At 44.1% G+C, this 23,914-nt stretch overlaps 1 protein-coding gene across 1 annotated transcript in view; it reads right to left on the bottom strand.

Moving 5' to 3' along the window:
• Positions 1–330: 330 nt before the first annotated feature.
• Positions 331–23,914, bottom strand: part of TMEM45B (transmembrane protein 45B) — a 35,738-nt gene continuing 12,154 nt past the window's right edge. Inside the window, exons 2-6 of the mRNA XM_040326224.1 lie at positions 20,067–20,255; positions 10,455–10,667; positions 7,050–7,234; positions 3,854–3,999; positions 331–597 (exon numbers count right to left, since the gene is read on the bottom strand). Coding sequence (XP_040182158.1) covers positions 483–597; positions 3,854–3,999; positions 7,050–7,234; positions 10,455–10,667; positions 20,067–20,247 — 840 coding nt within the window. The 5' untranslated portion in view covers positions 20,248–20,255 and the 3' untranslated portion in view covers positions 331–482. The remainder of the gene's footprint in view (positions 598–3,853; positions 4,000–7,049; positions 7,235–10,454; positions 10,668–20,066; positions 20,256–23,914) is intronic.

The following is a 23,914-nucleotide window of genomic DNA, read 5'->3' as shown; positions in this document are numbered from 1 at the left end:
GATGCAGTGAGATACAGAGCTGTGCAGTGCAGATTGTGCTGGTAATTCCATCATTAGTAATCCATATCTCCCAACTGTCCCTGATTTGGAGTAATGTCCCTCTGTCCCTCTTTGCCCGTCATTTGTCCTTCATTTTGGTCTGATCTGTATATTTGTATATAAAATGCACTTTTTATCTTTCAAAAAGTGTTTCCCAGTGTTAAACCTTTCATCCAAAATCTAAATGGTTGCATTTCTAAATGTTAAAAGCCAATATAAAGGCATAGTAGTGGTAAAAAAAAAAAGTCCTTGTGGATTTAATTAACCTTTTCTTGGTTAATTCTCCTTTAAGTGGGTGTGTCAGGGGGCGTGTCCTATGCCTACATACGTTTGCAAGTAGGTGTCCCTCGTTCCCATCTCAAAATGTTGGCAGGTATGGTAATCATGTTTGTATACACAGAAGTTTGGTGGATAGTCTTTCCCTGGACTTGGTGTTTCAGAATTTATTCCTCATCCGATGCAGCAAGTAAGGCTGCCTGTGCCTCCGTGTTGTTTGTACTTAACTTCCGAATGCTGATACTGCCGTTACTAGAAATCTTTTTACTCTTTTTCAAGCAGCTGGAAAGGGGAAAAAAAAAGATATAATGAAATATAAATGATATTATTATTGTGATCTATCTGTTTGTAAGATAAATAATATGTGCCAATTCCACCAAAACAACCCACCGGATGTTATGCCGCGTACAGACGGTCGTTTTTTGTGATGAAAAAAAACCCGACGTTTTAAATCATGAAATAAAACGACGTTTTTGAAACATCATTTTCAAAAACGACGTTGCCTACACACCATCGTTTTTTCACAATGCTCTAGCAAAGCGAGGTTACGTTTCACCACTTTTTTCCATTGAAACTAGCTTCTGGGCATGCGCGGGTTTAAAAACTTCGTTTTAAACGTCGTTTTTTGCTACACGCGGTCAATTTCTGTGAAACAAAAAACGACGTTTTGAAAAACGACACAAAAAATTCGAGCATGTTCGAATTTTTTTTTGTCGTTTTTCAGAAGACATAAAACTACGTTTTCCCCCCACACACGATCATTTTAAATGACGTTTTCAAAAACGTCGTTTTTTTTCATCACAAAAAACGTCCGTCTGTACGCGGCATTAGGATGGAGGAATCTTATTTATAAGAAATTCTGAATACCATCTCAAATACATTCTCACTAACCTTGGAAAAAACACATTTCTTTTATTATTGGTGTGTGGACTCATTTTCACTCCCAAACTCGTCACACACGCTATACACATATTGCTTACTAATGTTCAAAAGTCTGTTTTTCATTTTAATTTATCTTTAGTAATACGTATGATAAAACAGCATAATTTTCCACTCACAGGGGACATGCCCTGAGGTCACTGGACACTGATACCCAGGCCAAATGTATCAGTGGCAGTATGCATCAGTTAAAGCTGAACTCCAGATTTCCCTTCAGTCTTGCACACTTGTACAGGCTTCTCTCCTGTACTGAAATTGCGTACTCTGATTTCACTGCAAGCTGCAACCTTCTCAAATTGTGCATTAGAAGTCGCAGCAAGTCATATAGAGCCCACTTCATTTCCTGGCTGGAGGATGTCCGGTATCATATAGCTCTTCCTCCCCAACTTGACCCACCCTTTTCATTCATTTGATTTCAGTTCCCTTATTAACCACTTAAGCCCCGGACCATTTTGTTGCTATCAGTGGATGTCTTTTCATATCTGTCGGCAGCTCCCTGTAACACCATGCGGCTCGCTGGAGCATACTGCTACATTGAACTTGCTCTAAACCCGGCCATATTTTCTCTCCAGTGTGACTGTTCCAGTCAATCAGTCGGCTTAATGTAGCCGCCTGATAATATTTATAGATATCTGGAGCTGCCACTCCTCCATCTCGTTTGGCTAATTATAGAATCTGTCCCTTAATTCTTGGGCGTTTATTTGCCCATATAAACCTGCTGAGCAAGGATTGTGTCTGCTTGAAAAAAGGTTTTGGTATTGCAATAGGGAGTGTCTGAAAGAGGTACAGAATTTTCGGTAAGATATTCATTTTAATGATATTAGCCCTCCCAAACCACGAATGAAACCCTTTCTGCCATCCATTCAGGAGGAGCCGCACTTTCGCTAATAATGGTACAAAGTTAAGCTTATACACTTGTGTTAGGCCCCTTTCACATTGAGGAGTTTTTCAGGCGGTACAGCGCTAAAAAAAGCGCTGCTATCCCGCCTGAAAAACTCCTTCACTGCAGACTCAATGTGAAAGCCCGAGGGCTTTCACACTGAGGCGATGCGCTGGCGGGAGACGAAAAAATCTCCTGTCAGCAGCATCTTTGGAGCGGTGAGAGGAGCCGCATGTATACCACTCCTTCACCGCTCCTTCCCATTGAAAACAATGGGAAACCGCGGCAATACCGCCCGCAATGCGCCTCTATAGAGGCACATTGCGGGCGGTATTAACCCTTTATCGGCCGCTAGCGGGGGTTAATACCGCACCACTAGCGGCTGATTCCCGCGGCAATCCCGGCGGTATAGCGCCGCTATTTTTAGCGCCGTTATACCGCCACCGCGGCTCCCGCCCCAGTCTGAAAGGGGCCTAAGTCTGTCATTTTTAAATGGTGCCTTGACTGAAAAAAGATTGAGAAACACTGGCATATAGGAGCACAGAGACCTAGTAACGATGAGGTATGTAATGAAAAACAGGAAGATTTTGTTACAAAATTTAATTAGCATGATAAGATAGAGGATAGGGAGGAACTGGAGAAGGCAAAATATAAGCAGATTTAACTGCAGCTTGAAAATATTGTTTTTAAAGAATTTCAGTACACTGCTTTAGTTAAAAAAAAAAAAAAAAAAAGACGTTTTATGTTATCGTCTAACAAGTAGAAAAATTAAAAATATGTAAATACATTTGAGTTTTATTATTTACAGTATTAAACAGAGGCACACTGACAACGACAGGCCCCTGCAAGCTGAAAAGTTTGCGAATGAAGCCTTCAGTTTGCTTGTGATCAATATGTCAGACCTGACAGTGTTCACATGATCGCATGATTGGTTCCAGTCATTAGTGAGGACACCCAAACTAGCAATTACAGAAAGGTTTAACAGGTAGAAGTTGTGCAAAGTGTTGGCTGGTGACGGTTAAAGGGGGATATATTTATTAACATATCCTTAGCATGGGGCACCATACTGAGGAAGGTTTACATACTGATTGCAGGCAGGACCGGGGTTATAGGAAAGATTGTCAGCCATGATGCTGAGCAGCTTTATCCATAGCTTCCAACTGTCCCTGATTTCGAGCAATGTCCCTCTGTCCCTCTTTCTCTCTCATTTGTCCCTCATTTTGGGCTGATCTATATAGTTGTACATAAACGCACTATATATCTTTCAAAAAGTGGTTCCCAGTGCTAAACCTTTCATCCAAATTCTAAATTGCTGCATTTGCAAATTTTAAAAGCCAATATAAAGCAATAGTAGTGGCAAAAATAAAGCCCTTGTGGATTTAATTAACCTTTTTTATTGCCTTTATTATGCGTTTAAAGGCATGGCACAGTGGCGACAATTGATGGGCACAGTGGCTGCGTTTGATGGCATGGCACAGTGGCTGCGTTTGATGGCATGGCACAGTGGTGACAATTTTATGGCACAGTGGCTGCGTTTGATGGGCACAGTGGCGGCAATTGATGGGTACAGTGAGGCTGCAATTGATATTTTTTTTTCTCCTTTGTTTGCGCCCCCCCCCCAAAAAAAAAAATTTGGAGCACCAGCCGCCACTGCCCACAGTGTTGGCACACACAAAGCCCTAATCCCACTTGGATACCATTTTCTTTTCCGTTACTTACCAGTAGACTAGGAAATAGTTGGCGCTCATGATCAGCAAGGCCACAGCATAATGCCAACAGAAGCACATGGTAATGAACATAATATTTTCGTGATCCTTCTGGTCCCACTCAGCACTTCCTCCTGGCGGATACAGCACAAACGCAATCTGCAAGAGTATAAAACATGACTGAGACCTTCAGATTTAGAGGACTTTGGGTGATGTTTATAACCGAGCTTATATAAAGACAACCAATGTGAGATAAATACAGGGCTACCACTGATGACTTCCCTCTGAAAATATCACCTTCCTGGCATGTTGAACCCTTGGTATAAATGCCTGAGTTACTGTCCTCAAATATATAGGGTAGGATCTGTGATTTTACTTACAGGATGCTTGTTCAAAGTCAGGGACTTCAAGGGCCAGTTCACACCATAGAAGCGCAGTCCGAATGCGTTCCAGATGCTTTTCTGCATGCACATTTTTGCTGCGTTTTTAAATACAGTCCAGTGCAGTTTTTCCTACACTTTTTTCTTAACACTTTAATAAGGACATGTGCATTCCAGTGCGTTTTTGGTGCCTTTAGGTGCTTTCCAGTGCATTTTTTATGCTTTTTACCGTATTCCAGTACAGTCCAGTGTGGGAAAAATGCAGCATATTCTTACTTTTTTTTCTGGACCTGGAAAGCATTGGAACTGACTGCAAGGTGTGAACTATACCATTGGAAACCATATACCCTATTATCCATGCGTTTTTGAACCGGTCGTGTAATCCCGGGCAATCCGGGACACGTGGTCACCCTAAAGGTGGACGGTGGTGGATGGTGGCGACAGCTTCCCCTCTAACTCCGACCATGACAGGTTCTCCTGCCGACAGACCCGTCACTTCTGGTTGGACTGCAAGCCGCAATCCCAACCCTGCGCTGCTCTCTTGCTTCTAGATAGGTCCTCAGAAAGCCTAGCAGCAAGATGTGCCCAAACTCTAGCCTAGCAGCCCGGGTAGTACAACCCACGTACACCCAGACAGCCGCTCCGGTTGGCACAGAACCCTGATCATCTGACTTCACCCAAATATATATATATGTTCTCTCAGCAGGTCAAGGGATTTAAGAAAACCCCTGCCCATTGGCTGAGATAACCCATATACTCCTAATCTGTCCTTGCTTTGCCCTTGTCTTATCTAATGTCACCAGGTACCCGGCCACCTAGCGGCAAAAGACACACCTGGCAGGTAAATTTTTGGAGAAACCCTGCCTAAAACTCAGGGTGCTACATCAGCACAGCCCCTTCTGATCAAGTTGAGTGCTCACATGTTTTTGTTTCACCTCATCACCTACACGTGTGATACTATTGTCAAGCAAGTGGCCTGGTATTTACTTGATATCCATTATAGCCAGCACCCATATGCACCTAATTTCTTCTAGGTTTTTACTGCGGTTTATGTTACCCGCGGGAGAGATTCCCCCAATTTTGTTATACCCACTGTAAATGTGATGGAAATTCCAAAATTGTTTGGTTGTTACAGAACAGGAGGTGAGGTAAAGTCAAATTGGAGCAACTTTTCTGGTGTCAGTTGTCCAACAGGAGACTTCCCCTCAATTTGGAGATATTTCTTCTCTTCCTGTTATGTCTCTGGAACAGGAAAAGAAGGGAAATCTAGCAAAAAAAGGAAAAAAAGAAAAGAAGAGCCCACAGGGATCTTAAAGAGGAAGTAAGCCCCAAAAAATGTTCCTGTAAAAAAAAAAACCCTGCAAGAAAAAGGCATACTGAGCTAGTATGTATACTTGCTCATTATGTGGCACTTACCTGAGATCGAAGCCCCCGAAGCGCTCCCCATTCCCCTCCGCCACTCTCCTCTGAGTGCCTTCTGGGTATCGTCGCTCCATCGCTGTGATTGGCCGGAGCAGCATTGACGTCACACGCATGCGCGCGGGTCCCGGCATTTTCCCATTCAGAAAACCGGCACGCTTAGTGCGACTGCGCTGTTGTCTGCGGCGTGCATGCGCCGTAGACATAGGTGCAGTGTTTTCTGCAAATATCTCCTTAACCGTGTAGGTTAAGGAGATATTTCTTGCACCTACAGGTAAGCCTTAATCTAGGCTTACCTGTAGGTGCAAGTTGTGTGGCATTCCTTACTCTGTCTCAAAGAAAAAAAATGTTTTGGGTTTAAAGATACAATGGGGTTGATTTACTAAAGGCAAATAGGCTGTGCACTGCAAGTGCAGTTGCTCTAGATCTGAGGAGAACATGCAAGGAAAATAAAATAAAAAAGCACTTTTGCACAATTGGATGATAGAAATCAGCAGAGCTTTTCTTTCAGCAGCTTAGTAGATGTCCCCTACTTATTCCTATGGGGTAGTGCAATACATGTTTAATCACTTCAACAGCCACTTTTAACCCCCTTCCTGCCGAGGCCGATTTTCAGCTTTCAGCACTGTCACACATTGAATGACAATTGTGCGTAAAATGCTGTACCCAAATGAAATTGTTATCATTTTTTTCACACAACTAGAGCTTTCTTTTGATGGTATTTAATTACCACTGAGTTTTTCATTTTTTTTTTTTTTTTTAAAAGGCAGAACATTTAGAAAAAAAAATTATGTTTTTCTTAGCTTTTTGTAAATCAGTGCCCTGATTATCTGTACAGGTCTCCCCTGTGAGGAAATGACTCTGATCAGCTCTCCTCTGTCAGTGTGAGGCGAAGAGAGCCGATAACCAGCATTTCTTTGTTTACATGTAATCAGCTGTAACCACATCATCGGCTTTTTACCATGATTGGGGTTGTGCCCTGTCCCAGGGAAACAGCGCACCTGCAATCGCCACTCTGCACGCAAGTGTGGGGAGACTGGGGTGACGTCCTATGAGAGCACCTTATAGGCTGGGGATGGAATTGTATTGCGGATTTAGAAAAGGCCAGCAGAGGGCGTCAAAGAGACAATATGAATGAGTGTAATGTGTGAAACTGCATAGGAAAGGGAAAGGATTGATGGGAGACTGCGTCTCTCAGCCAAAACAGCTTGCCAATAGAGTCAGGGGTCTGGGGCTTTAACAGACAGGCAGAGAACTGAAGTTGAAGTGGGTAAACATCACTCCCTCATATTTTCGTCCCGTTTTCGTTCGCTGATGAAAATTGGAATTGATTTTTTGCATAGTTTTCGTCAATTGACTTAATTCAAATTTTTTTTTCGTTGCCTGATGCCTTCTTGGGTGGGCACCTACCTGCCAGAACCAAGTTCCCTGGAGGATGGCTAAACTAGAGCGGAATAATTCCAGGATAATGTTGTCTCTCAGAAACACTTCAATCAGAATAGATATAGAGCCACCAAAGACCGCAATGAGCAGCAGGGAATGGATGTGCTGATCCAGAGGGGGCCGATTGTGGACATGGAAATAGAACAGGAGACCTGCCAAGAGAAGAGCGACAAGGTTATAAGGAATAATAGAAGGTAATAAATAGTAGCTAATTCAGGATTCTACACTGACTGCCCAGCAAAAGGGACCCATCAAAGACTACTTTAAAAATTTTAAGCAATAGCTAGAGCAGGGGTGCCGAACCACTGGCCCGCGGGCCAGTGTCCTTTGATGTGGCCCACCATGTCTTGCTCTGAGATGGCGGGTCGGCAAGCCCAGATCGCGGATTCCCGACCCGCCATCTCTGAGCATTAGTGCAAAGAATCGGGTCATGTGCAGTGGCCGCGGCGGGGCTGGCCTATCAGTGATCACGGCGGGGCTGGCCTATCAGTGATCACGGCGGGGCTGGCCTATCAGTGATCACGGCGGGGCTGGCCTATCAGTGATCACGGCGGGGCTGGCCTATCCGTGATCACGGCAGGGCTGGCCTATCCATGATTGTGGCCAGCCTGAAGTCCCGCCTCCACCTCCACCGCATTGTGAACACCGCTGCCTTCACCTCCTCCAGGCTCCCCCTCTCCTCCAAACTGATGAAAGCTGCAAGCTGCAGGTGAGGGGGTGGATACGGTCTGGGGAGAGAGGGAACAGCCAGCCAGAGTTAGAGTCAATATAAATTAAAAAAACATCTGGTGTAAGTGTAGTGTAGTAGTCAGTGCATTAGTCAGTGTAATTGTCAGTGCAGTGTGGTGGTCAGTGCAGTGTAGTGGTCAGTGTAGTGTAGTGGTCAGTGCAGTGTAGTGGTCAGTGCAGTGTAGTGGGTAGTGTAGTGGACAGTGTAGGAATCGGGTAGTGTAGTGGTCAGGATAGTGGACAGGTAGGTCAGTGTAGTGGCAAGTATAGGATGCAGGTAGGTTAGTGTAGTGGTCAGTGTAGGTATCAGGTAGGTCAGTGTAGGGGTCAGGTAGGTCAGTGTAGAAATCAGGTCGGTTAATGCAGTGGTCAGGGTAGGTTAGTGCAGTGGTCAGGTAGGTCAGTGTAGGAATCAGGTAGGTAGGTTAGTGTAGTGGTCAGTATGGGAATCAGGCTGGTCAGTACTATTGTAGGAAGGGAAGGGACTCAGGGAGTGCTAAAAGTCCACAGGTTAGGGACTTTTGCCTTGCCCCATGTGCTGACAACCCACGCTATGCCACTGACGCTCATTGTGGCCCGCGACTGGTTACCATGTCGATAAAGTGGCCCTCGCTCCTCAAAAGGTTGGGCACCCCTTAGCTAGAGTCTTAGCTTAAAACATTTGTAATCAGATGAGGGAACCATAAAAAGTCAAAACAATATGGCGTTGATTTACTAAAAATGGAGAGTGCAAAATCTGATTCAGCTGTTCATGGTGGCCGATCATTTTTTATTTCAGCTTTTTCAGTTAAGCTTTGACAAAGAAAAAATAAATAAATGCTGATTGGTTTCTATGTAGAGCTGCACCAGATTTTGTACTCTCCAATTTTAGTATATCAACTTCATAGTATTTTCACTTTTATGGCTACCACATCTGATTACAGGTGTTTGAAGCTAAGACTAGTAAATCAATCCCTATGTGTTCACATGCCAAAGTGGGAATAAGGACTAACAGGCATAAAAAAGATAAAATAACTTATTAAATCAAATGGACTTTATTTAACTCAACAATGTGTGTGCCCTTAAGAACCATTGAGAAGTTTTCCTAAATTCTCTTATATACTGCTTGGGAATAAGAAAGACATAAATCAGAATGATTGCTCTAAAGAAACAAAAATAATATTTTCAGACTAATGAATAAACACGGTTCACTGTACATAACGTATAACTGTGCAGCTATCCTTGGCAACAAAAAATAAATCAACAATGGGGACACCAGTTCTGGTGACGAATGACCATGATGGGATTTTCCTTCAGCAACAAAATAATAAAAATAATAACATTGAACATGATTAACCATTTGTCTATAAATGCAGAATAAAAACAAATAACATAAATATTTAGCCTACAGATACACTTTAACCGCTTAAGGACCATCTCATGACTTTTTACGTCGGCAGAACGGCACGGACAGGCATAAGGGCTTACAGGTACGTTCCCTTTAAGATGGCGCCGTGTGGTCGCGTGCGCGCCGTCGCGTTCGCGACCCTGCCGCCTTCTCCGTGAGTCTGACCGCGGGTCCCGCGGACACGTGATCACTGTAAAAATGACAATGGTCCCAAAAATGTGTCCAATGTGTCCGCAGTCGCAATAAAAATCGCTGATCGCCGCCATTACTAGTAAAAAAAAATGATTACCGTATTTATCGGGGTATTGCGCGCTCCCGCGTATCGCGCGCACCCCCAACCTGGAAAGGAAATTTCAGAAAAAAAATGAAAAATACTTACAGTTTGAATGCCCCTCGTCGGTGTCTTGCCCGGCGTCCATCGGCGGGTCCGGCGTCCATCGGCGGGTCCGGCGTCCATCGGCGGGTCCGGCGTCCGTCTGCGGCCTCGGTGGTGTCCTCCCGCGCTCTCAGTCGAATCCCCGCTTACCGCGCTAAGTTTGAACTGCGCCGCCGACATATACCGAGCGCAGTACACTCGGGCACGCTCGTCCATGCTCGGCTTCTCACGCATAAAGGCTAGAGCGTGACCACGAGCGAAGCCGAGCCTTGCCGAATGTACCCGAGTGTACTGCGCTTGGTACATGTCTGCGGCGCAGTTCAAACTCATTTTCGATTTTCCTTATTTTAAGGGGAAAAAATTGAGCGGTATATGCCGATAAATACGGTAATAAAAATGCCATAAAAACTATCCCCTATTTTGTAGACGTTATAACTTTTGTGCAAACCAATCAATAAACGCTTATTGTGATTTTTTTTTTACCAAAAATATGTAGAAAAATACGTATCGGCCTAAACTGAGGAAAAAATATGTTTTATATATATATATTTTGGGGATATTTATTATAGCGAAAAGTAAAAAATATAGATTTTTTTTTCAAAATTGTTGCTCTATTTTTGTTTATAGCGCAAAAAATAAAAAAACGTCGAGGTGATCAAATACCACCAAAAGAAAGCTCTATTTGTGGGGAAAAAAGGACGTTAATTTTGTTTGGGAGCCACGTCGAATGACCGCGCAATTGTCAGTTAAAGCGACGCATTGCCGAATCGCAAAAAGTGGCCTGGTCTTTGACCAGCGAAATGGTCCAGGGCTAAAGTGGTTAAGTGAAGACCTAATAAAATAAAAATACAATACAATAAAAATAAATTAGCCTTGTTACCTTCAATAAAAACAGCCAGTGCCATTGAGAGACGGTCCAGCCCCTGTGGAACGTTAAGAGGAAAATAGGCAAGAATGTCCACCACTCCAGAGAGGCCAAAGAACAGGTACATGGTAGAATGTTGCCAATTCATCAGCTTCACCCAGCTGTGCTCCTCGCCATTAATTAGGTGCATATGAGGGCCATCCGGTACAAACTGCTCTGCCAGTATACCTAAACAATAAATTATTGATAATAAAATGTCATTGATATTTGGCTACTAATGCTTTACCACAAATAACACAATCTTGGAACTGCTGCAACACAAAGTCATTAAAGGTATGAAGTGTCCTGCCACACTCATTAAAGTTTGCTGAATGCAGTTTGGCAGTTGGCATGTCTCAATGCTGAACTGATAAAATATCACAGACTTCCCATATGCTGATCATATAACATGTTCTGCCATCCTCCCTCCTTCCCAACCCTTGTTACACAAAGCTCCTTTCATTTGACATCCAAAGTATTCAGAGGGTACAACGGTGACCTGAAACCAGGGTATAACCTCTCTCATTGTATTCTGAGCCCAAACGTATATGGCAGCTCCAAAACAGGATTTACACAGGGAATACAATGTATGTATATGGACCATTACCAACTATAGTATCTAATTATAATAAAGCCTAATGCCCCGTACACACCATCACTTTATGTGATGAAAAAAAACGACGTTTTTAAAAACGTCACTTTAATTGACCGTGTGTGGGGGAAAACGTTGTTTTATGTCTTGTAAAAAATGACCAAAAAAAATTGAAGCATGCTTCAATTTTATGTGTTGTTTTTCACTTCACAGAAATTGACCGTGTGTAGCAAAAAACGTAGTTTAAAAAGACGTTTTTACACCTGCGCATGCCCAGAAGCGAGCTTCAATGGAAAAAGTGGTGAGAACGTAACCTCGCTTTGCTAGAACATTGTGAGAAAAACGTTGGTGTGTAGGCAACTTCGTCTTTGAAAATTGAAGCTTCAAAAACGTCATTTTTTACTTCACAGAAAATGTCGTTTTTTTTCATCACATAAAGTGATGGTGTGTACGGGGCATTACTCTGGAAAATAAGGCCCAGATTCACAAAGACTTACGACGGCGTATCTCCAGATACGCCGTCGTAAGTCCGAATGGCCGCCGTCGTATCTATGCGCCTGATTCATAGAATCAGTTACGCATAGATTTGGCCAAGATACGAGCGGCGTATATCTCCTACACCATCGTATCTTGGGTTGCAATAATTACGCTGGCCGCTAGGTGGCGCTTCCTTGATTTCCGCGTTGAATAAGTAAATGAGCAAGATACGGCGATTCACGAACGTACGTACGCCCGCCACAATTAGTTACGCCGTTTACGTAAGACATACGCCGGCGTAAAGATAAAGCTGGTCTCTAGGTGGCGCAGCCCATGCAAAGTATGGATGTCGGAACAAGCGTATCTTTTTACGTCGTTTGCGTAAGTCGTACGCGAATAGGGCTATGCGTAAGTTACGTTCACGTCACAGGCATTGAGCCGACGTATCTTTGGGCGTAAATACGACGTAATACTGAGCATGCGCGCGCATGCACCGTTCGTTTGGCCATGCATCTACATGGGGTCAAGCCTCATTTAAATACAACACGCCCTCTACCAGCCTACTTTGAATTACGCGCGCTTACGCCGGCCCATTTACGCTACGCCGCCGTAACTTAGGACGCAAGTGCTTTGTGAATACAGCACTTGCCTCTCTAAGTTGCGGTGGCGTAGCGTAAATAAGATACGCTACGCCCGCGCAACGTAAAACGGCCGTACGTGAATCTAGGCCTAACTATTTTTGCACTGTAAAAAACAAAAAATAAAATACTATCAATGAAGTGTGTGCCATTTGTGTATGCTGCTGCATTCTTTTCACAAATGCAAGACCTTCTGTGGATGGAGGAGGTGCATCATAATCTCCCCTCAATGACTCGCAGAATGCAGTGTGAAAAGAATACAAAATATTTTCTCAAATGATGAGGCGTCAAGCTAGCAACCTGCTGTGATCTGTGTACTCCAGCCGGAATTGCTGAATGTTCCCCACTTACTGAAATGCCACGTACACACGACCGTTTTTCATGACGAGAAAAATGCCAGGTGGCGTGCGGCAGGTGGTGTGATTGATGGATTTACAGCGAGACACACTTTTTTATTCTTTAATTAAGGATTTTTCAAAAACTCCTTTTTTTTATTTTGTATACTTTTTTGGTGAATAGGTAGGGGTACTATGTACCCCACACCCATTCACATAGGGGGGGGCGGGATCTGGGGGCTTACAGATTCTGATAACCCCTCCGCCCACAGACCACGACAACTGTAGCCCATGGTTGTCGGAAAGTGACCCTTGTCCCCAACAACATAGGGACAAGGTGCTTTGGGGTGGTGGGGGCAGAGCCACAAAGCAACCCCGCTATATTGTGGGCATGTTGCCTGGTAGGGTTCAGGGGGGCACTCACTTGTCCCCTCCCTTTCCTGACCTGCCAGGTTGCATGCCCGGGTAAGGGTATTTTTTTAATCTGGTATGGACTGGGACCCCACTCAGTTTCTTTCTTTAATAGTTGAGTGCCAGGAATCGCAACTGCGAGTCAATTTAAATGTGATTTGACTTTTTTTTTCATTAGAAATTTCATTTTTTTTCTGCAGCATGTTATATACATAATACAGATGTGTCACTTTAGGCAGACTTAAGGGGGACCCCCAGGTACTATATTTAAAGGAAATTTTCATTTTTATTGTTGCACTTTAAGTATCATTAAAATCATTGCTCCTGAAAAAAAAAAATCGTTTTTGAAAAAATATTTGCATTGATACATGTCCCCCAGGGCAATACCCAGACCCCATACCACTTGTATGGTCAATTACTTGCATATAAGCCTTCAAAATGGGCACTTTTGATTTTTCCTGTTGGGCTTCCATAGACTTCAATGGGGTTTGCCGTTCGGAATTGGAAATGTTCCCCTGTTTGTGAGTTCCGCTGCAAACTGAACAGAGGGGCATTCAGCCCCTCTGTAGTGGCAACCAGCATGGATGTATGATGGATAATTTTTGCCAGACCAACCTGTTACATTCCATGAGGAAGTAAGCTGTAATCTTGATAAAGGAAGGCTTGTGGATGTAGTTTAGCTAAATCTCGCCAAAGCATTTGAGACGGTACCCAATAAAGGCTTGATTTACAAATTGAGGTCTGTTGGCATTGACGATAGGGTATGTACCCGGATTGCAAACTGGTTACAGGAGCATGTCTAAAGGGTGGTGAATAATGGTGTATCTTCTGAATGGCCTGGAGTTGTAAGTAGGGAACTCCAGGGCTCTGTCTCAGGATCAACTTCAGCTTTTTCATAAATGACATAGCAGTTGGTATCCAATCTCCATATTTGTTGACGATGCAAAGCTAAACAGAGTAACCCCGCAACAGCATATATCAACTTTACAAGAAGTCCTCAATAAAAAAGGAGGGGGTCGGCAACTTCATGGCAAATGAGGTTCAATGTAAAAAGATGTAAAGCAATGCACTTGGGGGCAAACTATACGTTAGATGGAGAACCTCTGGGGGAATCAAGGATAAAAAAGGACCTCTGGGTCCTAATAGATGACAGACTCAGAAATAGCATGCAATGCCAAGCTGCAGCAAGCAAGTACTAGTAGCATGCATTAAAAAAAAGTGTATTTACTCCAGAGATAAACTTATTTGGAGAAGAGACTCTTAACCACTTCCCGACCTCCTCATGTACATTTACGTCGGCAGAATGGCACGGACAGGCACAATCACGTACCTGTACGTCCTCTGCTAGACGTGGGTGGGGGGTCCGATCGGGACCCCCCCCGGTACATGCGGAGGTCGGGTCCGCTCGGGGAGCGATCCGGGACGACGGCGTGGCTATTTGTTTATAGCCGCTCCGTCGCGATCGCTCCCCGGAGCTGAAGAACGGGGAGAGCCGTGTGTAAACACGGCTTCCCCGTGCTTCACTGTGTCGGCGCATCGATCGCGTCATTCCCTTTATAGGGAAGACACGATCGATGACGTCATTCCTACAGCCACACCCCCCTACACTAGTAAACACACACAAAGTAAACCCTAACTCCTACAACGCCCCCTGTGGTTAACTCCCAAACTGCAACTGTCATTTTCACAATAAACAATGCAATTTAAATGCATTTTTTGCTGTGAAAATGACAATTGTCCCAAAAATGTGTCAAAATTGTCCGAAGTGTCCGTCATAATGTCGCAGTCACAAAAAAAATCGCTGATCGCCGCCATTAGTAGTAAAAAAAAATAAAAAAAATAAAAATGCAAAAAAACTATCCCCTATTTTGTAAACGCTATAAATTTTGCGCAAACCAACCGATAAACGATTATTGCGATTTTTTTTAACAAAAATAGGTAGAAGAATACGTATCGGCCTAAACTGAGGAAAAAAATTTTGTTTATATATGTTTTTGGTGGATATTTATTACAGCAAAAAGTAAAAAATATTGCATTTTTTTCAAAATTGTCGCTCTATTTTTGTTTATAGCGCAAAAAATAAAAACCGCAGAGGTGATCAAATACCACCAAAAGAAAGCTCTATTTGTGGGGAAAAAAGGACGCCAATTTTGTTTGGGAGCCACGTCGCACGACCGCGCAATTGTCTGTTAAAGCGACGCAGTCCCGAACTGTAAAAACCCCTTGGGTCTTTAGGCAGCAATATGGTCCAGGGCTTAAGTGGTTAAGAGAACACATGATCGCAATATACAAATATCTAAACAGTGATTCTAGCATAGGGAAAAAACTATTGTCTCAAGTCACTTAGGAAGACACATTGCCACTCAATGATGTTAGACGAGAAGAGGTTTAGCCCAATGCCCTGTACACACGATCCGAAAATCGTACGAAAAATGCCGCTTTCGAAACGATCGTACGATAATCGGATCGTTAGTACAGAGCTTCCGAGAGCCGATCAGGACAGTTCATCCGATTTTATTCTATCGGACGTGCACGGAAATTCTTTTCGTACGATGCCAGATTGTACGATTTTTGTTTAATCAGTACAGCTGTCGTTCGAAAATGCAATACAAATGCATTACAACACATGACATCACTTCCGATTTTTTATTCTGCCGTACGAGAATTTTCGTGACTTTAGTAAACTCATCAGATTCGACGTGAGATTAGCATACAAAAAAAAAACGGACGATCATTCGACCGATAATCGGATCGTGTGTACCGGGCATTAAACTGTGTAGGGATGTTTTTTGTTTTTTTTACCGTTCGAATGGCAAGGATGTGGATTTTTTTTAGATTGGCAGGTTAGCAAACTCAGGGATATGGGAGGTGGTAAAAACATACTGTAAATGCACAGACACACACGCCCACACTGGTTGAACTGGATGGACCGGTGTCTCTATTCAACCTTACCAACTATGTAACTGTCTGTTATAAAGCCTAACGGAGTTCCACCCGTAAAATGAACTTTACATTATTCAGCAGCAATAAACATAACCAATGAAATTCCGAAAACTATATATTTTATTTACTTACTTTTTCATGCCTGTTGCTATGTGGTCCCTTGTAATCTGCCCCTTCCTCTCTGCGGTGCCTAACATAATTTCCCTCGGCGCTTGTGCTCGCTAGTGCTCCTGGGAGATGTGTGTAATAATTTTCCAGGAGTCAGTGGGCAGCGCCGAGGGCTAGAAACACAGTATTTCAAAACCGGAAGTGATGCGGGAAAGGGCGGCTTATTTTTGTTACCATTGAAACGGGGTGGGCACTTCCGCCGTTGTGATGCCAATCTTTGAAATTTCCTGTCCCGCTATGTGCTCTTACTGCGCATGCGCAAGAACAGGCGGTGCATGCTGGGAGCTGGAGATCTGGGCAGGCAGTGGGAGTCTTTTTATATTAAAAAGCGGGTAATCACCCTCTTGTTAACATGATAAGTTGGGTAGATCCTGCCTCCTGTCCAAATCAGCAACTGCTCCCACCCCCTGTCCCGCTGATAGGATGGTATCGTCGGCTGGGTGGGAGACCCAGGAAAGGACACACGGGCTGATAACTGCCTCTGCCCTGCCAAAGGTAGGATAGTGCCGGGGAGGCAGAGATTCAAAGGGGGCAGTGATGTTAGAGAGGAAAAAAGGGGGGTGGCGCTGTGATTTCTAGGGGCACTGTAATCACTACAGTGCCCTTTAACAGTGCAGCCCCCTTTAGATCTCAGTTCCCATTTACAGTAAAGGGGCACTGATATAAAGGAGGGCTGTAATGTGAAGGGGAACTGCAGACACTGAGGGACCGCTTTAAAGGGGGGCCTGTGATGTAAAGGGGGTTGTGATGTGAAAAATTGGCTGGCACAAAGCCAGTGCCAAAAAGGTTATCAAAAGACTGGAGGTGGTTGTTATCTACTTGTATAGGCCAACATCCCTTCAGTATAAATGATATTTTTTCCCCTAGGGGTGGGACTTTATTTGAAGGCTGTAGTTCCTGCTAAGAAGTAGCTAAGGGCTAGTGATTGTGGACTTTAAAGGCACACACAGTACATATGGTAAGAAAACGAAATAAATGTATTTTGTAAGAATGTCCTAAAAACTGTTACAAACATAAAATCAAAAGAAATCAAGTAAATAACTGGTCCACATAGGTTATCACAATTATGATACAGTTCTACCATAGGAGGCTCAAATATAGAGCATAATTGTAAAGTTGACTGTGTAGTGTGTAACCAAGTGGTAGTCCAGAGGAACAGGAGGGCTCGCTCTACACGTTACGCGCTTATAGATAGCGCTTCCTCAGGAGCACAGACAATTCAATATAAGGTTAACTGCGTTGAGGGTAGGCAACGCGCGGTTAACCTCCCAGCTCCTCCAATAGGATCGTTTTGGCCAATCGGGAAACAGGTTTTATACCTGCTACCTGATTGGCCGGGATGGGGATTAGTGTTGCAACAGCGAATTTTCATTTCCTATGCATGAATCTATTCACTGCATATAGGGGGTGGTGTGGAGATAGTGGGTGGCATCCGGGCACCCCTAATGGATGGGCCGCCCCTGCTGAAATAGCTTACTTCACTGCACACTGTGATCTTCTCACAATGCATTAGAAGCTGCAGCAAGTCAGACAGAGCCTGCCTCATTTCCTGGCTAGAGAATGTCCAGCATCTTCTAGAACAGGGGTGCCCAACCAGTGGCCCGGGGGCCACATGTGGCCCGCGGAGCCCTCTGATGTGGCCCGCGACCTCCTGCTCTGGGATGGAATAGAATAGAATACTGTTATTAAAGGGTAGAAGAAGATCCTGGACTGCCACACTCTTTAAAATGATGTCTGTATTGTACAAATAAAATCCCAAAAACAACCAAAGAGATGCAGTCAAAATGAAGTGAACAACAGGAAAAAGGTGGCTGACATGTTTCACATCATGTGATGAACAATGTCCAATGTACCTGTGCATAGCCAGCACCCTTTTGGTTTAGTGGAGACGGAAGCAAAGCCAAGGGATCAGCGGTATCATCTCTCACTGTTATTAAAGGGGCTGTAAAGGTTTGTTTTTTTATTTTCTAAATCGGTTCCTTTAAGCTAGTGCATTGTTGGTTCACTTACCTTTTCATTCGATTTCCCTTCTAAATGTTTTTTTTTCTTTGTCTGAATTTCTCACTTCCTGTTTCTTCTCGGTAAGCTTGCCCCCATCATTCGAGCCATTCTGGCTGGGGGTTAGTCAGCGTGCTCGCCCCCTCCCTTGGGACTACATCCCTGCGCGGAGATGCTAAAAAAAAAGTATAGTTGGCAGTGTCCGTGTTCGCACTGCATATACAGAGCAGACATTGACCTGCAATCCGCCCGCTGCGCTCATTGTGTACCAAGTCGCTTAAGTGGCCCTCGCTCTTCAAAAGGTTGGGCACCCCTGTTCTAGAACTTTCCTTCTCGGCCTAACTGCCCCTGGCCCACCCCTTTCATTCATTGGATTTCAGTTCTTTCAACCATAGAATCTCAGCATCAAATGTGGGCATTACATAGGGCAGTCTGCATGCAAAAACAGCCTACCTAGGCAGAGGCGTATCTAGTGAAAATAGCGCCTATGGCAAGCACTGAAACTGCGCCCCTGTCGAAACATTTGAAACCCATCTTTCAGATAACCTTAACAAAAAAACAGCTAACAAAACTAGTGATATTTATCATCCCTTGTGATACCTAGTGACATATCCTCTTTATGGAGAAATGTGGGGTTTATTAGACCCCTGATCCCTCCTCTGCCCTCCAAGGCCAGGTAAATGCAGAACCAATACTGGAAGTGATAAAATCTTCATCACTTAAGGCTTCAGATTTCACAGAGGAGAGGGAGAAACTAATGTTCCTCCTTCTTTGTGCGCTGCCAATCTGACCAGATGGAATGGGAGAGCCTGGGCGAACAGGGGAGGGCTGTAGTTGAACGCAGCAGGGATAGCGCTACCATTGTCTATTAGCAAAGGTGCTAAAAAGGAGATCCTGCCTATGCTCGGGAGGAGGGAAAAAGAGACCCTCAGACCCTGGTAAGTGCCTTGCTGCCCAGCCACTCAACAGCGCCCCCTTCATATGGCGCCCATGGCACTTGCCATGGCTGCCATACCCTAGATACGCCACTGTACCTAGGAACACCAACGGCTACAGACCAACACATAATCAGTCAGAAAGGCATTGTGATATTTGCAGAATTTATCCCAGGAACCAACCCACTGCTTGCATGAGGACTACGATCTCTTGAAAGGAGTACTGAAGCAGGGAGCTGTGAGGCCGAGTACTCACGAGCAGACATGTCCGTTGAAACCGGTCCGCGGACTGTTTTCATCGGACATGTCTGCCCGGGGACTGCCCGGGGACTTCTGTTCGATGGCTGTACACACAGAGGTCCGCGCGTAAACAATACGCGAGGCGTGTCCGCGGTGTCGCCGCGTCGATGACGCGGTGTCGCCGCGACAATGACGCGGCGACGTGGGCGGCCTGCCTTTAAAATGCTTCCGCGCATGCGTCAAAGTCATTCGACGCATGCGAGGGATGGCGGACGACCGTACATGTCCAGGCGGACAGGTTTCCAGCGGACTGTTTTAAAGCAAGTCCAGGAAACAGTTGTCCGCTGGAAACCTGTCCGATCCGTCCCAAAATGGTCCGCTCGGGCCTACACATGGCCAAACATGTCTGCTGAAAATGGTCCGCGGACCAGTTTCAGCAGACATGTTTGGTCGTGAGTACGGGGCCTAATGTTTTCAGAAAACTAGGTACAGCACCCTGCTGGCCTCTCCCATCCACCATGATCTGCTTGTATTGCTTGCATAGAAAAGCACATGCACCCGAAGATGACATCAAATAAGGCATGTAATAAAAATAAAAAGGTTCTACTGAAAAAAAAAAAAAAAAAGGGGTCATTAGTATGTTGTTGTTTTTGGCAAAAGTGGATTAAACTTCTGCTATAACAAGCAACAGTTTATTTGATTCGCCCTATATATTACAAAATAAGAATAGTAGTTTTCTTCTGTTTGGATAATATATAAAACAAGCAGGGATTAATGAAATATCTCAAACAACGGTGTGATAAAGAATTTACTGTACCCAGCCTGCTCTGCCACCCACCTCCAGGTCTTACCTATGATAGAAAACACAGCCTTCGCTATGCCCTCAATGAGTTCCAGGCGCTGGTAACACTTGCTGGGGCGGTTCTCCTTTCCTCTGTTGCCGAGGTACTTGAGTGGGTATTTCACAGACCACCACAGGCCGAAGACCAGGAAGAAGCTGCCCGGCAGGGCGTGGCCCTTGAAGTTTGCCATTTATGTCCCTGGAAGAGAAATTAAGAAAACCTTAATGGACCGATTGCCTAGTTAGAAATCATAGACGAATGGAGGTGCCACCCAATGACTGGGCACAGGGTGTGTTAAGCTCATCATCCTGACAGAGTAATACGATATTTACATTATCGCACCAACACAATTAACGGCTCTGAGAGGAAGATTAGAGTCAGATCAATAGTTTCATTCAGTCACGCATGGAAACCAAATTGCTTTTGAACAGGAATCTAACTGAAAACTGAAATTTTTGCTAAAGATGATACGTGTTGATTAAAGGAGATCCCAGTGTACTGGGCACTTAAATGAGATGGCTGCATTTGTTTTCACTTTTCAGACAAAGTACAGAAAAAAAAAGATTAATCTGCCAGAAATACAAAGAGACTGTAACTTCCCATTGGACCAATCTTAAATCTCAAACAGTGGTATAAGCTTTTTCAGCTATCTGCTGCACTACAAAACACCTCCTCGCAAAGTAATTGGGGGGGGGGGGGTATTTGCAGTCCAAATCAGGAAAGCGGCCTAAGGTGAAAACACTGCTCCCCCATAGATTCAGTTCATTGAGTGAAAGTGGTCACACTTAAGTGTGTTAATGGTAGAATCATCACCTGAAAAACAACAGGTAAAGCAAGCCATACACGTTCGAATTTCAAACAAATTTTATTTTCAAAATCAGAAAGTTCGTTTTTTTTGTGATCTGATGATGCCACCATTGATTTTTGAAATTTGGCCAACCAAGCCTTCATGTTGCTACAGAAAATAATTTTCGTGGCCGGGAATATTCTTTTCTCTCTGGGAATTTTCTTTTCTTGCACATGCGCATTTTTTTTCTATTACATTTCTCGCACGATTCTACCATTATTGATTAGAAAATCGTTTGTTTTTCAAAAAATTTCCAACATGTCCGATTCCTCAAACTTGATTACCGCACGAAAATCAGCTGTTGCTGCAGCCCACTAACGGTGGGTCTTTCGAAATTTGAACTGTGTATGGCTTAAGGCAGGAAGGGAAAATTTGAATTTGCCCACTAAGTGCTCCAGGTCATTTGTGATAAATGAAAGTACACTATTTTGGCAAAAGTATTGGGACGCCTTTACTCGCAAATGACATTTAATGTCATCCCAGTCTTTGTCCATAGGGTTTAAAATTGAGTTGGCCCAACGTTTGCAGCTATAACAGCTTCAACTCTTCTGGGAAGGCCATCCACAACGTTTAGGAGTGTCTATGGGAATGTTTGACCATTCTTCCAGAAGCGCATTTGTGAGGTCAGGCACTGATGTTGGACAAGAACGCCTGGCTCGCAGTCTGGGCTCTAAGTCATTGCAAAGGTGTTCTATCCGGTTGAGGTCAGGACTCTGTGTAGGCCAGTCAAGTTTCTCTACCCCAAACTCATGCACCCATGTCTTTATGGACCTTGCTTTGTGCACTGGTGCGTAGTCATGATGGAACAGGAAGGAGCCATCCCCAAAATGCTCTCACAAAGTTGGGAGCATGAAATTGTCCAAAATATCTTGGTATGCTGATGCCTTAAGGATTTCCTTCATTGGAACTGAGGGTCCAGGCCCAGCACCTAAAAAACAACCCTACACTATAATCCCCCCTCCACCAAATGATTTGGACCAGTGCACAAAGCAAGGTCCATAAAGACATGGATGAGCAAGTTTGGGGTGGAGGAACATGACTGGCATGCACAGAGTCCTGGTGAAAAAATGTGAAGATACCGCGCTATCTAAATGGATAATGAATATATAAATGCAAGCAGCTTAAAGTGTGAGATACCCACAAACAAAATAGTACAATAGAAAAATAGCTGCGCAACCAATGTGAATACTAAAGTAGTGTTAGTACAAAGTAAAATAAAATAAAACAAATCTTTCGCCCATGCATGAAATATTACATTGATGGTGAGAAAAATTAAACATATGAAAGTCTATTGTTCAAACAAAAAATGTGCATCTGATGGTAATTTGATAGTAGAAAATTCCTTTTCCCATTCAAACAGATAGTGACATCAAAATTGCATGAACCTCAGAAAAGTGCATGGATAGACAGGACACCTCCACCTCTCAATCACACTGTACCTTACCAGAAGGGAAGATCCCAACTAGAGATCTTCTGACAGCAGACGGCTTACTCTCCAGCCAGGGGGTTACGTGGCAGGATATCCAAGAGCCAAAAACTTCTCCCACAGTGGACCGATAAGAAACCGCATACTGTGTCCCGGAGTGAACGGGTTGTGCTAGCCGACCGGCTAAAATTTCACTGCGAATTTTATCTACATTCTTGTAAGTGTGATTTTAATCTTTTTAATAAATTGTTATATGGGTTCACACTATGTAGCCTTTTTCTTCTCCATATTGGTTTCTATCAACATTGGTTATTGGTCCACTGTGGGAGAAGTTTTTGGCTCTTGGGTCAAATTTCAAAATAATTTTCTTTCGAAAATCTTATCTAAGAATTTTTGTTCGTATTTCACACCATTATTGGGCTGCAGCAACAGCCGATTTTCGTGCAGCCATTGAATTTTAATAATCGGACATGTTGGACATTTTTTGAAAAACAAACGATTTTCTAATCAATGATGGGAGAATCGTGCGAGAATTGTAAACAAAAAATAAATGCGCACGTGCAGAAAAAGAAAATTCCCGTAGACACAAAAAAAAAATTCTGTAGCAACATGAGGTGAAATTGAAGGTTTGGTTGGTCGAATTTTCGAAATCAATGGTGGCACCATAAGATCACAAAACACCCAAATTTTCTGATTTTCAAAAGAAAATTCTTTTGAAATTCGACCATGTATGGCCAGCCTAAGGCCCCTTTTACATGGCCGGTTTGTTGCAGCCACCAAATTCCTGCACCATGAATCTGCGGATTCTTGCTGCTGGACATAACAGGTTTTCCTGACGCATTCATGGCAGCACACACACTGGGTTGTGACTCCGCCTCCACAACCTGACAGGATTGGTTAGCTATAAATTTGAAGGGGAGACGCCCTGCACCATTCTCTTTTTTATCCTCACCTGACGGATTGGACGGACACGCAAGTAATGCCTCTTACCACAATCGCCCCAGCAGGTTCATGCCTCTCCTGTTTGGAAGTCCCTCCTGTACAGTCTCTAAATGAGCTTTATGGTGGGAACCCCGCTCTGGTGGTCTCAGGGGCTCATGGAAATATCTGGCACATTTGTAGCAAGCTTTAAAGAAGCTTCAATTCTCGCAGTGACCCCCACTTTCCTCCTCTTCCTCTCCATTATGTACTGTCATGAATGTATTGTTTTCTAAAGCATTTACCATCAAGGTTATTTATATTGGTATCTTTGTGTTGGATCAACTCTCTCGGCGGTGTGCTGTGGCACCCCCATACTGTCTGGGTCACCACCACTTATGTTACTTCTGCCATACAGTGTTTGTTCATATCCGGTACCTTTTTGCATCAGCTCTCGCTGAGTCTTGTGGTTCCTCTGGCACCCCCATATTGTGTCATCACCACCGCGTCCTCCACGCCGGTCTGCGCATGCGCGCAGCACAACGATGACGCCGCCTGTCCCCTCTGCCCTCTTCCAAGATGGCGCCGGACGAGCGGGACGCTTCCGCGCATGCGCAAACGCGTCATCCGTGCCGCGACGGCAGCGGCGAATTAAAAAAAAAAAAA

This window comes from Rana temporaria, chromosome 10, assembly GCF_905171775.1.
Source record: "Rana temporaria chromosome 10, aRanTem1.1, whole genome shotgun sequence".
In the NCBI taxonomy this organism is placed as follows: domain Eukaryota; kingdom Metazoa; phylum Chordata; class Amphibia; order Anura; family Ranidae; genus Rana; species Rana temporaria.
This window is presented reverse-complemented; position numbering and strand designations above follow the sequence as displayed.